Source organism: Helianthus annuus, chromosome 8 (genome assembly GCF_002127325.2).
Source record: "Helianthus annuus cultivar XRQ/B chromosome 8, HanXRQr2.0-SUNRISE, whole genome shotgun sequence".
Classification (NCBI taxonomy): Eukaryota; Viridiplantae; Streptophyta; class Magnoliopsida; order Asterales; family Asteraceae; genus Helianthus; species Helianthus annuus.
The window spans coordinates 158,664,533-158,680,491 of NC_035440.2; the positions used below are offsets into that span (position 1 = coordinate 158,664,533).

The 15,959-nt window shown below is 38.2% G+C and overlaps 1 protein-coding gene and 1 long non-coding RNA gene across 2 annotated transcripts; one reads left to right on the forward strand and one right to left on the reverse strand.

Annotated features, from left to right (window-relative positions):
• Positions 1-1,233: 1,233 nt before the first annotated feature.
• LOC110900556 (keratin, type I cytoskeletal 9-like) lies at positions 1,234-2,586 on the forward strand. Its single transcript, XM_022147442.1, has 4 exons — positions 1,234-1,369; positions 1,463-1,533; positions 1,597-1,865; positions 2,223-2,586. The coding sequence occupies exons 1-4, from the start codon at positions 1,234-1,236 to the stop codon at positions 2,584-2,586; spliced, it is 840 nt and encodes a 279-aa protein (XP_022003134.1).
• Positions 2,587-14,809: 12,223 nt separating this feature from the next.
• LOC110907790 lies at positions 14,810-15,731 on the reverse strand. Its single transcript, XR_002573987.1, has 2 exons — positions 15,385-15,731; positions 14,810-15,308 (listed from the first exon to the last, which is right to left on the reverse strand). It is a non-coding gene; the product is annotated as an uncharacterized LOC110907790 (long non-coding RNA).
• Positions 15,732-15,959: the final 228 nt, after the last annotated feature.

A 15,959-nucleotide genomic window follows, 5' to 3' on the forward strand; every position in this document is an offset into this window, starting at 1 on the left:
TATCTCTAGAGTTTTAGCCTAGTTGTCACGATGTTTTTTGTTTTGGTTTCATTGGTTGTTATTTGTTTCCACTTTCATGAGGCATGTCTCATGATTGAACTAGTGTAGGCTTTCTACACTACTTGTTTTATTTGGTTGTGAATATACAGAATCACCGGGGTATCCCTTTACCAAAAAACATTATGCATACACCATGATATTCAAGCAACGCAAGTTATCATTCTAGAAATTCAGAAATAAACACACAAAAGTTCAAGATAAACCTTCTCCTAAGATGATCACCGAGAGTTTTAGCCGCACATAGCTTGGTGAATCATCATAACAAAGAGTTCAATGTTCACACAAATCGAAATCACAAACCGAATGTTAGAAATTGTTCCAAGCCAAGCAAAATCACCCAAAATCGCCCCTAGTCCGTTCTCCCACTGATCAATCATGAGAATAACCCAAAGACACAATAAAACTGATTTTAATGATAGCAGTTACAATTTTCCGCAGCTTCCACCATAACTTACGGTGCCACCCTAAGTTACGGTGGACATAAAGTTGTTACGGTGAGTCTCTTCTGATTTACGGTGAAATTCAGGTGAAATTCAGGTCCACCGTAAATTACGTGGAACCGTAAATTACGGTGGAAACCTGAATTTTTCACTTTGATTCATCTTTAGTTCCACGCGCGACCCGTTCAACTCCAAACCGTCCAAAGCTGCGTTTTATCCACTTTAAGCTCCCGAACCGCACCTGAAACATAAGCAACTGTAGTCATCTAATTCAAGATAATTACGCGATTAAGTGAAGGATTAATTCATCTTTTAACATGATTAAGGGTTGTCCAATGGACCACCCGTCAATCAGCATAGCAGTTTTTGGTTTTATGCAGGTAACATACTTTTGGCGAGAGTGTCGCTATTGAGCCCAGATTGCACAGCCCTTTTGAAGACCACTTTTGACTTTTGACTATTGTAGTGTGATAGACGATTTGGACAAGGGTGATGTGACCCTGTAGTCCCTTTTGATGAATGGTACATTGTAGAACATGTAAAACTGTATTTGTGGTCATTGATATATGAAAGCTCAATCGCAACATTCTCATTACATACATTGTTGAATTACTTGTTTACGCTATGATTGGGATGTTATGTGTTTACTTACGTTGATAAATGATATTACAAATGCATGTTACATACTTACTATACTTATTATGACCTGACCGATGCAATCTTCTTATAGAAGATGCCTCCACGAAGAGAAACTCGATTGCCCACAACAGAGACTGAGTTACAAGCACAGATTTCACGAGCGATAGTACAGCATGAGGCCCTGCGCTCTGAACATAGCGGGGGTACCTCAGGAAACAACCCACCTCATGGTAATGTTTAAGTCTCTAAAAACACATTACGTTACACTTGGACATTCCATGTGCTATCGCTAATGCTTGCTGTGAATGATGTTGCTTGTACAGGTTGTACCTATAAGCAGTTCTTAGACTGTAAGCCTCTGAATTTCGACGAAACTGGGGGTGCTGTAGCTTTTGTAAGATGAACAGAGAAGACTGATTCTGTCCTAAGAATGAGCAAATGTGCGCTGGAGCACCAGGTCACCTACATCTCGGGACTTTTTCTTGATGGTGCTCTATCCTGGTGGAATCTCCAAGTTCAGACCTTGGGAGAAGAAGCTGCTTATGCCATGTCATGGGAAGAAATGAAGGAGCTCATGCGAAAGAAGTACTGCTCAAGGGCCGAGATCCAAAAGTTAGAGACTGAATTTTGGAACCACAAGATGGATGGCCCAAAGATTGCTGAATACGTGCAGAGATTTCACGACTTATCTCGCGTCGTTCCTTACATGGTTGAGCCGGAGTTCAAGTGCGTCGAGCATTTCATTTGGGAATTAGCACCCTAAATCATGAGCATGGTAACAACATCTAAGCCTCCAACAATCACTGAGGCTATTGATCTAAGTGTGGCACTAACTGAAGAGGCAATTAGGTTGAACAAGTTCTCGATCTCTGACCAGAAGAAGAAGGAGACTCACGTTGAGTCGTCCGGTGAGAACAAAAGGAAGTTCTCAAATTTTAAGAAAGGTACCAGTAGCGCCAACAAGAAGAAGGATGTGAACCCACCAGTCGAGGTCAAGACTGGTGCTGAAGTCAAAGGAAAAGGATATATGGGCACTATGCCCAAATGTGATGTGTGCCAGTACCATCATGCTGACTAGTGCAGAGTTAGGAAATTTGAATCTTGTGGGAAGGTTGGCCATTCGAAGGAGTCATGTTGGGCTGGTACTGGTCGTGGTAACGGTGGTCAGAGAGAATATGGTAATGGAAACAATAACCGCAGTGGTAATGGGTATGGAAACCGCAATCAAGGAGGAAATGGCGGTAATGGTAATCGTGGTAATTTTGGGAATCAAGCTGGTAATGTAAACCGTGGAGCAAACAACAATCAAGGTGGTAATGGAAATGGAAATGGTTGGCGACCAGGTTGTTTTAACTGTGGAGATGTGGGGCACTTCAAGAGAGAATGCCCAAAGCTCAATCAAGCTCAAGGAAGGGTTTTCAACATCGGAGCTAGGGAAGCTCGCTAGGATCCGAACGTAGTTACTGGTACGTGCCCTATCAACCAACGCTTTGCATCTGTACTGTTCGACCAACTACAAGGTTCAAGTTTTTACTCCAAGATCGATCTTCGATCAGGTTATCACCAGTTGAGAATACAAGAGGAGAGTATTCCAAAGACTGCCATTAGAACTCGATATGGACATTATGAGTTCCTGGTTATGCCGTTTGGTTTGACAAACGCGCCAGCAGTGTTTATGGATTTCATGAATAGAGTCTGCAAGCCATATCTCGATAAATTTGGGATTGTGTTTATCGACGATATTTTGATTTATTCGAAGATGAAGGAAGAGCATGAGCATCATCTAAGAGCTATCTTAGAGCTGCTCAAGAAAGAGAAAATGTACGCAAAGTTCTCGAAGTGCGAGTTCTGGTTGCGTGAAGTTCAGTTCCTTGGTCACGTGGTTAACAAAGATGGAATTCATGTGGATCCCACAAAGATCGAGGCGATCCAGAATTAGGAGACTTCGAAGACGCCAAGCGAGATCCGCCAGTTCCGAGGTTTGGCTGGTTATTACCACAGATTTATCGAGGATTTTTCAAAAATCGCTCAACCTTTGACCTCCCTCACGCAAAAGGACAAGAAGTATGAATGAGGAGATAAGCAAGAAGAAACTTTTCAATTGTTGAAGAACAAGCTTTGCGACACACCGATTTTGTCCCTACCCGAAGGCACTGATGACTTCGTGGTATATTGCGACGCCTCACGTCAAGGTTTAGGCTGCGTGCTGATGCAGGGACAGAAGGTTATAGCCTATGCTTCGCGCCAGTTGAAGGTTCACGAGAAAAATTACACCACGCATGATTTGGAATTAGGCGCGGTGGTGTTTGGATTAAAGATCTGGCGACATTATTTATATGGCACCCGATGCACGATCTTTACTGATCACAAGAGCTTGCAGCATATATTCGATCAGAAAGAGCTTAATATGAGACAGTGCCGATGGGTGGAGCGGTTGAACGATTATGATTGTGAGATTAAGTATCACCCAGGGAAGGCGAATGTCGTAGCAGACGCCTTGAGTCGGAAAGAAAGGATCAAGCCCATAAGGGTTAGGGCTTTGGAAATGATTATTCAAATGGACCTCTCATTGCGCATTCGTGCCGCGCAGAGAGAAGCTCTTAAGGAGGGAAACCTTGTGAACGAATATCTCCGTGGGATGGAGAAACAGTTAGTACCCAATAGGGAAGGAACATTGTGTTTCATAGGAAGAATTTGGGTACCCCTCTTTGGTGGCCTTAGAGAAGTAATTTTCGATGAAGCTCACAAGTCACGGTACTTGATCCATCCAGGATCGGATAAGATGTACCATGATTTAAAGGATTTTTACTGGTGGCCGAGATTGAAAGGCGATGTTGCAACGTATGTTGGCAAATGTTTGACTTGTGCCAAGGTAAAGGCCAAATATCAGAAGCCTTCCGGTCTTCTGCAACAACCGGAAATACCCATGTGGAAATGGGAGCAGATTTCAATGGATTTTATAACGAAGTTACCAAAGATACCCCGAGGTCATGATACGATTTGGGCAATTGTAGACCGACTGACGAAATCTGCACACTTTTTGCCAATCAAGGAAAAAGACAACACTGGTAAGCTTGCTGAGCTGTACCTCAGAGAGATAGTTTCACGACATGGAGTGCCTACCTCGATCATTTCTGATAGAGACGGAAGGTTTGTGTCAAGGATTTGGCAATCATTCCAAGAAGATAGACGGCCAGAGCGAACGAACGATTCAAACGCTAGAAGATATGTTACGAGCTTGCGTAATGGATTTAGGTGGCAGTTGGGACACCCATCTACCTTTGGTAGAATTCTTGTATAACAACAGTTACCATGCAAGCATTCAAGCTGCTCCGTTTGAAGCTCTTTATGGATGCAAGTGTCGATCATCGTTGTGCTGGGCAGACGCGGGTGATAGACAGCTTGTTGGTCCCGAATTGGTTCAAGAGACGACAGACAAGATTATTCAGACGACAGGCAAAATTCCGCTAGGTTTGAGTTTTCCTGCACCATTTCACACATACCATTGGCCTTGCAAACCATTGGTGATCTGTTTTCCCTTATTGCTACATACCAGGGACATACATACAGACACACTTTAAAGGTTTATTCATACATGAACACATGAACTCGCTCAACTTTTGTTGATGTTTTCAAATTACATGTATTTCAGGGAATGAAGTGGATCTGGCAGGTGTTGCATGTTTTCAAGTTGCGTTATAAATTAAGGATGTCATCCAAGTCAGTAGGGTTTAGGAGATGTATCTTATTCCTGGAACGGATACATGTTTCTAAACTCGGTTTTATTTAAGGTCTTTTGTTAAGTCTTTGTGAACTCATTTAGACATGTTGTGGCTTGTAACTTAAATTTGGTGTCAACTGTCACACCCCGACCACGTAAAACAACAAATCGTGACGGAAATGTCGGGGAGTGTTGTAACAGAATTATTGTTTCACAACCATGGATACAAAAAGAGTTTCGTTTTATTGATAATATTAACATTAATATTGTCTTAACACATAACAAACAAGTTTCACATCAACTATCACTATTATTATGTCACTAAGGCCTCGTCCAGATCCTGTGTGACACATGCATCCTAGAAACCACATCAAGCAACAACACCTGAAACATATGTAAAAACAAAGTCAGCAATGAAAATGCTGGCGAGTACATAGGTTTTATAAGAGTATAGGAATCATGGCTTCGTTTACATGTTGCAGTACTTAATTAGACTTCAAGAGTCTAAATACAAACCTCGTTTTGAAAAGTGTATTGCAACATAATTAACTAACTCAAATCAAGATGGTTATAGTTTATAAAATCTCGTAGCCAAGATTCTTAACCCCAAAAACATTTGATTTAGAAAACTAACTTGTAAAACGTCTTGTAAAAACTCGTTAAAAACTCGTACGGTTTATATCTTTTAGAAAACATCGTTGTGTGACATTGTTTCAAAATCGTTTACCTAAGTGAACTAAATAACGCCACGGTTTGTAATACAATGAAAACACTTATATATAGGAAGTACCAGCGGCGTATCCACCATGCTTTCATCATATTACCCCCGTCCTGTTATCTAATCACTTAACCAAAAACCAATCGTTTATCCAACTCGTTTAACTTGTTCAAATCGTTTTCAAATCGTTTCCAAATTGTTAACTCGTTTAAATCGTTTAAAATCATCCTCGTTTTAATTGTGAAAACTTATTTATGGTCGTCTCGCTAATAAGATTCAAACCTTTGTGACTCGACTATCTCGCGTCTCGCTTCTCGCGTTAACAAACCACCAAAGGGTAAATTAACTAACATCAGATTCAGTCGTTACCCACAACCCCCACACATAACCATGGGTGTAGTAAAATAACGGGATTTGTCAGATCCTATGGTACCATAACCTAATACTGGTCGGCTTGATCAATGCTAATGAATGTCATTTGTTATGTAACTACAACCAACAAGTTTGTTCACTTTATTGAAATCGTTATTAGTTTATTATAAACCATCTTAATTGTTTTTGAAAAACCATCGTTTAAACATTGAAATCATTTTGTACATATGAATCACCCCAAAACAATTGAAAACAGTAAAATAGGGGAACTATGTACTCACATGAAGTGCAAAGTAATCCTCAATCAATAGAACTTCAACAACCCAAGCAAACCAGAGAAATTAAGTAGCACCTAGTAATCGAACTAGTAGTCAAACAATAGACGCCTAAATCGGACGATCGGACAGAATGAGGTCTTGTAAACCAAATGAGTGTTGGAACTCATGTGATATGGTTTAACAAAACCTACATCCTAAATTAAAACCTAACCTAAGTGCTTTCGACCCATTGCGACTCATTAAGGTAGCTTACACTACTTTAACGTGTCGCGCGCGCAATGCACGTTTGAGACGTCTAACTAGTCCTATGACAAGTATTGTATGCCCATACATGTTTAAATATGTTACATAATTAGTTACGTGACAAAAGTTTGGGTTACATATGCTTAATTACCAATTATGCATTAAAAGGGTATTTTGGTAATTTACCTAAGGCATATAAACTACTTATCATGCAACTACTTAAACTCGGTGAACATAAGGTATAACCTCGGAAGGTTATTCCCTATGCAACTATGGTCACTAAACATGTTTGGTCGGATCCTAATGATCCACCAAACAGGTCATGGTCGAAAGTCTAAGCGGGTGTTTAGTCTGCTTGACTTACGACTCTACACAAGCACTAATCTAAAAAGTGACGAGCTAAACATGCTAGAACATGTTTAGCTAAGTTAGAAAACAGGTTTTGATACCAAAACAAACGGTTTTGATATCCTAGAGTAGTTTGGTTACAAAATACGCGAGAATACGTATTTTGGCCGAAACTACGACTCGTCACTGAGCCTAGATAACGTGGTAATCAGTAGGTATAGTCACTAGGGACTATAACCATCGTGATTACGCTCACGTTATGAAGTTCAAACGAACTTCGCATTGACCATAAACTGGTCAAAGCAGAAAGTCAAACGCAGTTTGACTTCAATGATAAAAACGAATGAAAAGAATGAAAGAATACTTACAAAAGGTCCCCGCAAGCTTTGATCCAATTTACTCTCAGATATGAAGTGTTCACTCCAACTTAGAGAGCCAAAATCGGATCAAATGTGCTTTGGGAGTGAAATGAAGGTGGGTATTTATAGGAATTCAAGAGCCGTTAGGATCGTTTATTGGGAAATGAGCTTCGATCTAAGCCGTACAAGTGGGCACATGGTATTTGGATACCATGGGCACTTGAAAACCATCAAAATTGGCCCCTAAATTGATCAAAATCAGGTCCAAATACACTGAATACCAACTGCTGTTTCTGAAAACAGTTTTCTGTTACTTGGTAACTCACATGGCCCACGTAAGCCAAGCACAAGAACTCACGCGGCCCGCCTGGGTTTAGTTTCCAGAAATTGCAGTTTAGTCCCTGAACTTGAGAAACATGCATTTCGGCCCATTTTTGACACGTTTAAGCCCCGTTAACCTCATTTCAAGGCTCTAAAATGAAGTTGAAGTATAGGGAACTCAAAACATCTTCAAAAATATCTCGGATGTCGGTTTGTTTGGTCGTACGATCGCGTTATTCGCTTAATTACGACGGAAGTCGTAACGAACGCAAAAACGATCCAAATCAAGCGACGAATGGAATTTTATCATGCCAAACACTAAAATAAAATATTTTAATGCTTACATAAATTTTTGGATGTCCGGATATATTCAGAACGTAAGATATGCGCGAAAATGCAAACTTGTGCACTTTTTGACGCTTTTAGTCCCTATTGATCAATAAAGTTTGTTTTTGCATACCGAACCCCTCAAAGCCTATTTCTAAGCTATGTAAAGGTTGTTTAGGGTATTTTTAACTTATGATCAAGTTCCAGAATGTTCGTTACTATACAAATCGGTATAGTTTCGCAGTTTGACACAAATAGTCCCTGCGATCGAACAAACTTGATTTTAACACACCAAACCATCCAAAACTTATTTCTAAGTTATGTGGAGGTTATTTAAGGTATCTTAAGCCTATGTCACTATTCCGGAGTGTTTGTCGCGTTATACTAACTGCGTTTACGCACCAGTTTGCGTATAACTTTCCAGAAAGCGATTTAAAGCTTGAAATTGGAATTGAATTAAATTGAAAAATCACCAAACACAAATACACACATAATAACACCAAAACACATATAATAATACCAAAGCACATTGTTTTATTGATAACCAACATTGTTTTACATTGAACAACGACTATAGAATACAGTTGTCACATCAATGTTTCAGACAAGTATGTTGTGGAATTTTCTAAACTTAATTTATGGATGAACATCTTGTGGTTTTATCATATAGAATTGTTATGATTGAATGTTATGGTATTAAGAAAGTCACACCAATAATCACGCTTCCGCAAAAGTCAGGGTGTGACAGACACAGTCATTGTTGGAATTATACTCTCAGTAATGTGTTGGGGTGAGGGAGACTGCTTTGGATCTGAATGTCAATTGTTTTAAATAGTGGTAAAATGGTTGGTGGAATTTGGGGAGAGAGTTGTGGTGTAGAAAGCGACATTGCCCTGGGAGAGGGCCTTTTAAGCATATTTTCATATGAAAGATCTGCTTCATGATGTGGTGTCCCTGTGCTTACAACATGATCCTTTTGTGAGGATACATGAGGAGTTTGGATGATGGGCTGAGATGTTTCCAACTGCTGTGAGGAAGTAGCAGCAGTGGTTTCAAGTGACATTTGTGTTTTCACTAGGTTAACCTCTAGGATCTCATCTTCTAAAGGACCCGTTTTATTAGTTTTGATGGGCTTTTTGGTTTTGACAGGTTTCTTTTTGGTTTTTGCTGGTGTGTGTTTCACAACACCGGTTGTGGTGTCATGATCACCAGGAGCAATGGGCTCAGTAACAAAGGTTTGAGCCGCAGATGTGGACTCATCTAAAACATTCTCATCCCCCTTTGTTTGTGTTTTTGAAACAGTTGACTCTTTAGCCATAAGGCAAGTAAAAGTTTCAGAAGTAAGACTATTTATTTTGAAAGCTAGACCTTGTTTAAAATCCTTTTTAGAAACATGTTTTTGTAGATAGTAGCTTAATAGTCTTTCTTTGTTAATTATAGCGTATAATATTTTATGTATATTTAAGTGTTTAATCTTTCTTTGTATTTAATTTAATACTATCAATATCCATATTAACGTATTCTAAAATCTAGATAGCAAATAGATGCTTCTACCACTGGTCACTCGAAGAAAACAAAGCTGAAATATATCAACACTTTAAAATAAAAATTATCAACATTATCAACACTTTAAAAAAACCACAAACCTAAAATAACCCGCAGACGATTGTATGAATTTCAAACATCTCTAATTAGGCTGAAATATAAAGCGAAAATTAGAGTAGACCAATTCAAAATTAAAAAAAAAAACATACTTTCAACTATGTTGGAACAATGATGTTGGAACAATTATGTGAAGTACAAAATCTGTAATCGGAGATTAACCGGCTGAATACGGGAGCTCTACATTTGAGAGAGAGAGAGAGAGAGAGAGAGAGATTGCTCGCGGATATGAGTGAGAGAGATCAATTGAAATTTGAATGGAGCCAAAATTATGTATGTTATGTATGTATATGTATATGGTTTGAATTTTGAATCTAGAGCAAGAATTTTGAATTTTGAATCTAGGCAGAGATTTTGATGGTAGATGTTTGAATTTTGTATACATGAATACATCAATATGGGCAGAGGTTTTGATGGCAGAGGTTTAAATGAATTTTAAACTGATTTTATATAATAAGACTTATGATGCAATAATGACATAAGAAAGGCATTGTTTTTATCAGCTTCTATGGCTGCCACCTCAGCTTTTCTTATGTCATCGTGTTTTCTCCTTTTATAGAAAGTAAAGATGGAACCTAACACTTTTTACTATGTCGTTTTACAAAATATGTGTAACACCTATATCGATGACGAAAACATCGGGGTGCTACAAAATTGTTCAATAGCTCATGTTAAATTAAAAATTGAAATAATTCATTAACCAAATTTAAATTATCCATACACAGACAAATTGTTCACAAGTAAAGAAAACATAATCCGAACTAAACTAATATAAATCCAAAGCTCCTAAGTGTAATAAGTCTTCGAAATAGCATCAAACATTGTTACCCGAAACATGTGGAAATAAATTGTCAACTTTGAAAAGTTGACCAACAAATACATAAGTTTGCATATGAAAATAAATAGGTTAAGCAATAAGCATGTCATAGTTTATCTAGAACTATCTTGTTAAAACAACACCTTGGAACTAATGTGGTATAAAATCAAACCTTCATAGTGAACCTTTGTTAAAATCTCTTTAAATCATCCCAATAGTTGGATGAGTTTGATAGACCTATAACGCTATATTCTACTACAGTTGACTTGGCGAAGTTAATGATTGTACCAAGCTAAATGTGAGCTCCTAAAGTTATGTTTTAGAGAACATTGTAGAGATAAAAGTCATGACATAAATAATTGCTAAGTTTAAATAAACATATTTCACTCAAAAGTTTAAAGAAAAAGGGCAATGTAACTCATCTAAATGTAGCTAGCAAACACAAATAGTTATACGCTGATGTAGACAAGTGTGAACTTCCAAGGAATTATCTTAATCGAATTATGAGATAATGTTTTAGAAAATGGACTTGGATAACGTTTAAGGATTTTAGAATTGATAGGGAATTTTGGGAATTTAATGATAAAGTTTGGGAATTAATTAGAAATTAAACAAATAATTAATTAACTATTATAAATTTTAGAAAAATAAGTTTGTAAAGTTTATAAATTTATCTAATCGGAAAATTATTAGATAAATGTGAAATTTAATGTTATAATTTATAAAAAAATATTTATTTAGAATAAATTTTATAAAATAAGTTCAGATTTTAAATGTATATAAATAAAAGTAGATGTTAGACCCTAACATGTTTTTAACCATATAAACCGCAGCGGAAATATGAGCCTTAAAATTTATTTCTTATTACACATCTTGACATACTTGAAGGTCCAACTTAAAATATCTCTTCTACATTAATCAGACATTCACATACAATCTATGATGTGACTCGATCTTCAACCGCTTGCACCTCGTGACGATGATCCGTAATTGTCACACCCCCAAAATACCACATGTGCGAACCATCGCGAGGCGTGTGACGTACCAGGATCTAGCCACTAATCACATTGAACTAACAATAAGATAATAAATTCGAAATCTCATTCAACGTGAAAAGTGTAATTCAAAACATTTGACTAAAACAAATATATGTTCAGCGGAAGCATAATTTATCGTTCAATCAATCCAACACCATTTTGTTTAGAAACATAAGTAAATATTAAATGTCTTCGCAAGCGACACGACCCATGATGACACCGGCTTCCCAGACTGCAAGTTCCATTTCGTGATGCATCTAACGACCTGCAAGCATGCAGAAAAAGTGTATCAGCATAAAGCTGGCGAGTTCACAGTTTTGTTTTACGAAATCATGTAAGTGTTTAGTTTAAAGACATGTTACGAATAATAAACTCTGTACCGATTGACTGTTTGTTTTTGGTGCCCTCATCAATGTCTATCATCATTGATCAAATGTTTAAGGTCATTATTTCATGCTCGTCCTCCCAGGTACGGTGTGAGGTTTGTCAAGCCTAATAGCGCTATCAACTAATACCCCGTTGCCTCCCAGGCAACTAGCTCAGTATTTAAGTAGGGACTTTCGTGATAGAGTTCGAGTTTATTAACCAACATCGTAATTAAACCAAAGCGTTTTAAAAGTATTCCTCCCAGGAACATTAGTTTGTTTGCCCCCCCCCCCCGGGACGCATGCTTGTCAAAGAGTAGTGACCTCACCTTAGTTTGCTTGGTATGTTAACGTGTATTTATGCGTTAAGTGTTAGGTCCGTTACATGCGACCTAATGTACATTAAACGTAAGTATATATACAAGTGTTTGCAATACCCTAAGTGTCCAAACAACTCAGTGTTTAATTGATCATATTTAACATAGAACATGTGTAATTCAGGCATCATGTATCGCCTAATTGTAAAGTTAGGCCTTGCTAATATGATTTATGATTCGGACCCTATTACAACTATTCAAAGAAGGTCGAAACTCAACTTCCTATGTTTCTTTTTAATCTTGTATCCATATTATAATAATACATATACCATACTCTCCAACATATGTTATTGCGTTCACATCAAATTGAGAGTTACATATAACAACTAATATACCTGGCCCCATTGGCGGACCTACCCACTAGGGTGGGTGGGCGGCCGCATGTCACACCCGCTAAAATCAGAGTTGGCATGATTTGACTGGTATCTTCATTGCACAGCGGAAGTATTTTAGCTAAGACTTCTAGAAAGTGAACGCCTGCTAAGTACTTGAACCCCCATGGGTTCTCCTGTTCCAACCGTTCCATAGTTTGAAAATGCAACCTAATAGTTTTAAAATGCAACCTGAGAAAGAACATGCGAAAAATCAACATAAAGTTGGAGAGTTCATAGTTTGTTTGAAAAAAGATTTAAAGTAAATCTTTTTGTTAACCGTTTTAAATATTGTTGAGAAAACATAATAAAACCATTTTTCTCGGCAATGCGATTGAAAACTGTGAGTCTAGCCCAGGAGAGTCTTTATGCCTTGCACAAGTGAGAATGAGTCTAGCCTATTTGAGCGTGTAAGCAGGACCAACACGTCCCTTTACTTGTTTAAGTTGAAAACGTCACTAAAGTTTTGCGATTTCATGTGTTTGTGAGATAGCATCAAATGAATCTTAAAATCATTTGAAAATTCGTGTATTAAGAACTGGTATGTAGAGCGTCAATGAACTTGATCATTAATGTGTAGCTAAGACATTAATATGTATCACGACATAGGAAGCACTCAACCCTAGATGATTTCTTCCGGTCCACCCGACTGGGACAACAAAAGCACTACATGTGGCCACACAAGGACCCATGAGTGGGGCTTGCTACACCCGATAGATCTACCACTCTTGTTCCACGGTCTTACAAAAGATTAATGGTGCTTAAGAGAGATCCTTGTCTCAGATGATCTAATATTCCATTCCTTAGTTAAACCATACCATCGAAAACATGCATTTCCCATGAGAGTTATAAATCCGAAAACATTTAAGAGAGAAGGGGGATATGAACCCACTGGGTTGTCTCGTTGTTTGTGTGCAGACCAACCCTGTCCCGTTGTTATAACTAGGACAATCCCATCACTAGTCATGAAACTCATGCACGTTTTGAAATTACATGTGTGTTTTGTAAAACCAGTATGTTTAGCATGAACTTTTTCGTAAACCATTTGAGTTCGTTGAAATTCTATTGCAAAATGGTTTAGAAATATGTAACTTTTACAAAACTTGAATGTCTTTCCACCCTCGAAAACATTTATAAAAATGTAAAACCGTAAAAAGTGGGGGTTATGAACTCACCTCGATATCCAGTGCAAAGCTAGCTTAATGTGATTCCGTGATGTCGTTCCAAGAACGTGAACTTTCTAGCATGCAATCTATGACATTCCTATCAAGTAAATACTTATAAGTTTCTACATACGACGTAGCTAAACTACGTGTCCAAGCTCTACATAATCGTTAACCAAATGATTCTAAGAAGGTGTTATTATTTTAAATTGAAATAACCAAGCTATGGCTATTTGATCCCATTTATATTCGGGATAAATACTAAGTCATGAAATCGACTTAGTTTTCGAGTGTTTTAGTATATATATATGTGTGTGTGCGTGTGTGTATGTATGTATATAATCAAATATACGTATACGAAGTCGTGTTAGTCGTCGAATAGTACACGTTGCGTATTCGAAATGTTATTTATGATACGGTACTATACCGTTGTAGCTTCCATAAGACGTGAATAAATAGATGTGTGTATATATATACACTTGTTATAAAAACAACTCGGTTAGTAAGGTGTTAGGATCGTGCGGTACGTGTCGCGTTAGGTTAGACGTTTGTAACGAATAGTTTTATAATAATATCCGAATTCTTGACGTTTGAAATAAATATAACAACTATATTTATTTTATAAAAATATTCAGATTCTAGACAATTGAAATAAATATAAACACTTATATTTATTTTATATGATTTTCGAAAACTAAACGTTTGAAATATAAATTTCGAATCGTTGACGTTTGGAATAAATATAAAACATCATATTTATTTTATAAAAGTACACGAATTAACGACATTTGAAATAAATATAACTAATTATATTTATGTTGTAAAAGTTTCCGAGTTCCAAGTGTTTTGAAATAAACATAAATAATTGTGTTTACTTTATATAAATTTTTGGTTTCGTTAACTAGAAACTCACTTTGTCGGGCGTTATGAATTCGTTTTGTAGGTCGTAAAGTGTCGTCAAAAATAAATATACCTTTATGTTTATTCAATAAAAAAAACTCGAATTTCGATAAGTGTCGTTTTTAGGATATAATCACGTTTCGTATTATGGGTTTTTACGAAAAACGGGCAGAGTTTCCACTGTTTTTAGGATAACCTCCACAAAACAAGTTGTCGTTATTTTGTCAAAACTCAGCAATAATTTTTCAACAATGCAACAATATATAAAACTTTTGTCAAATGCGCCAAAGATGAAACAAAATCACTAAATGTATAACGTTAGTTAGTCGGGTCGAGCTCGGTTTCACGATTATACGATATTTATAACTAATGAAATATAAATTTTTACGTCGTAATAATTTACCGAGTCTCAGATTATCCGTTGACCAGACAGTTGACCGGGTTTAACCCGTGTTAACTGAGTTGACTCATGGTGACCATCCATGACCACATTTGACCCGGCTTGACTGTTTGACCATGTTTGACCCGTGCTAAATCTGACCCAAACCAAGCAAATCTGACTTTGACCAGGTTTAACCTAGTGTTGACCGGGTTCGACCTGAACCCGAACCGATCCTGTACCGAACGCGAACTAAACCCGAAATGAAGCATGAACTGAACCGAGACCTGAGTCCCGAACTGAAGCCCGAGTCGAACATCACCACCATCACCGTCACCGGCACCACTGTCGCCGGCTGCCGCCCCACGGTGGTCCGGTGTGTCTGTCGTGACCCACGCCGCACCACCACCTCTGCCGTAAGGTAAAGGAGTTCGGTTAAGAAGAATATCTGAGTAAAATCACAAGTTTATCGGAAAAATTTACCTACCGGATGCTTTGGGGAGACCACTACAGGAGCGATCAGGCACCACCACCGGAGTGATCCGGCATCACCACCACCGCCGTCGTGCCGCCGTCGCATCCAGACACCTGAAACATTGCTCCGACAGCCCTGAACTCTTGGTACCCACCAGAAATGTTGTTCCTTGAACAAACACCTCACCTCAATCATCATCATCAACAATCATCATCGGAAAAACGGTTGGAGTTAACTTGATGGAAAAGGAACGAGAGGGGGGTGTTATAAAGAAGAAGGATGTTGTATGGGTGTCTCATCGGAGGAGCCGTCGCCGGCAGTAGGCCAGAATTGCGGCGCCGGTGACCGGAATCGATAGAGAGAAGGGGGGGGGGGGGGGCGCTGAGGGGAGCTAGGGTTTTCAAATGGTGGAAGATGATTCATGAAGTGTATTTATAGTTAGGGTTTTTAAGTGGGCTTGCACCCAAGGCCTACAAGCCCACTTTTTGTGTTTTGCGCGGCCCGATACGTTTCTGAAGCCTGTTTTCGAACCCGATTGTCGTAAAATATCATGGAATATTATTTTAGGGCCAAAACTTCGTGAAATG

Coding starts and splice junctions, on each gene's coding strand:
- LOC110900556 (XM_022147442.1), top strand. CDS start 1,234: ATGCCTCCACGAAGAGAAACTCGATTGCCCACAACAGAGACTGAGTTA. Junction 1,370..1,462: donor AGGAAACAACCCACCTCATG/GTAATGTTTAAG, acceptor TTGCTTGTACAG/GTTGTACCTATAAGCAGTTC. Junction 1,534..1,596: donor CTGGGGGTGCTGTAGCTTTT/GTAAGATGAACA, acceptor CTGGAGCACCAG/GTCACCTACATCTCGGGACT.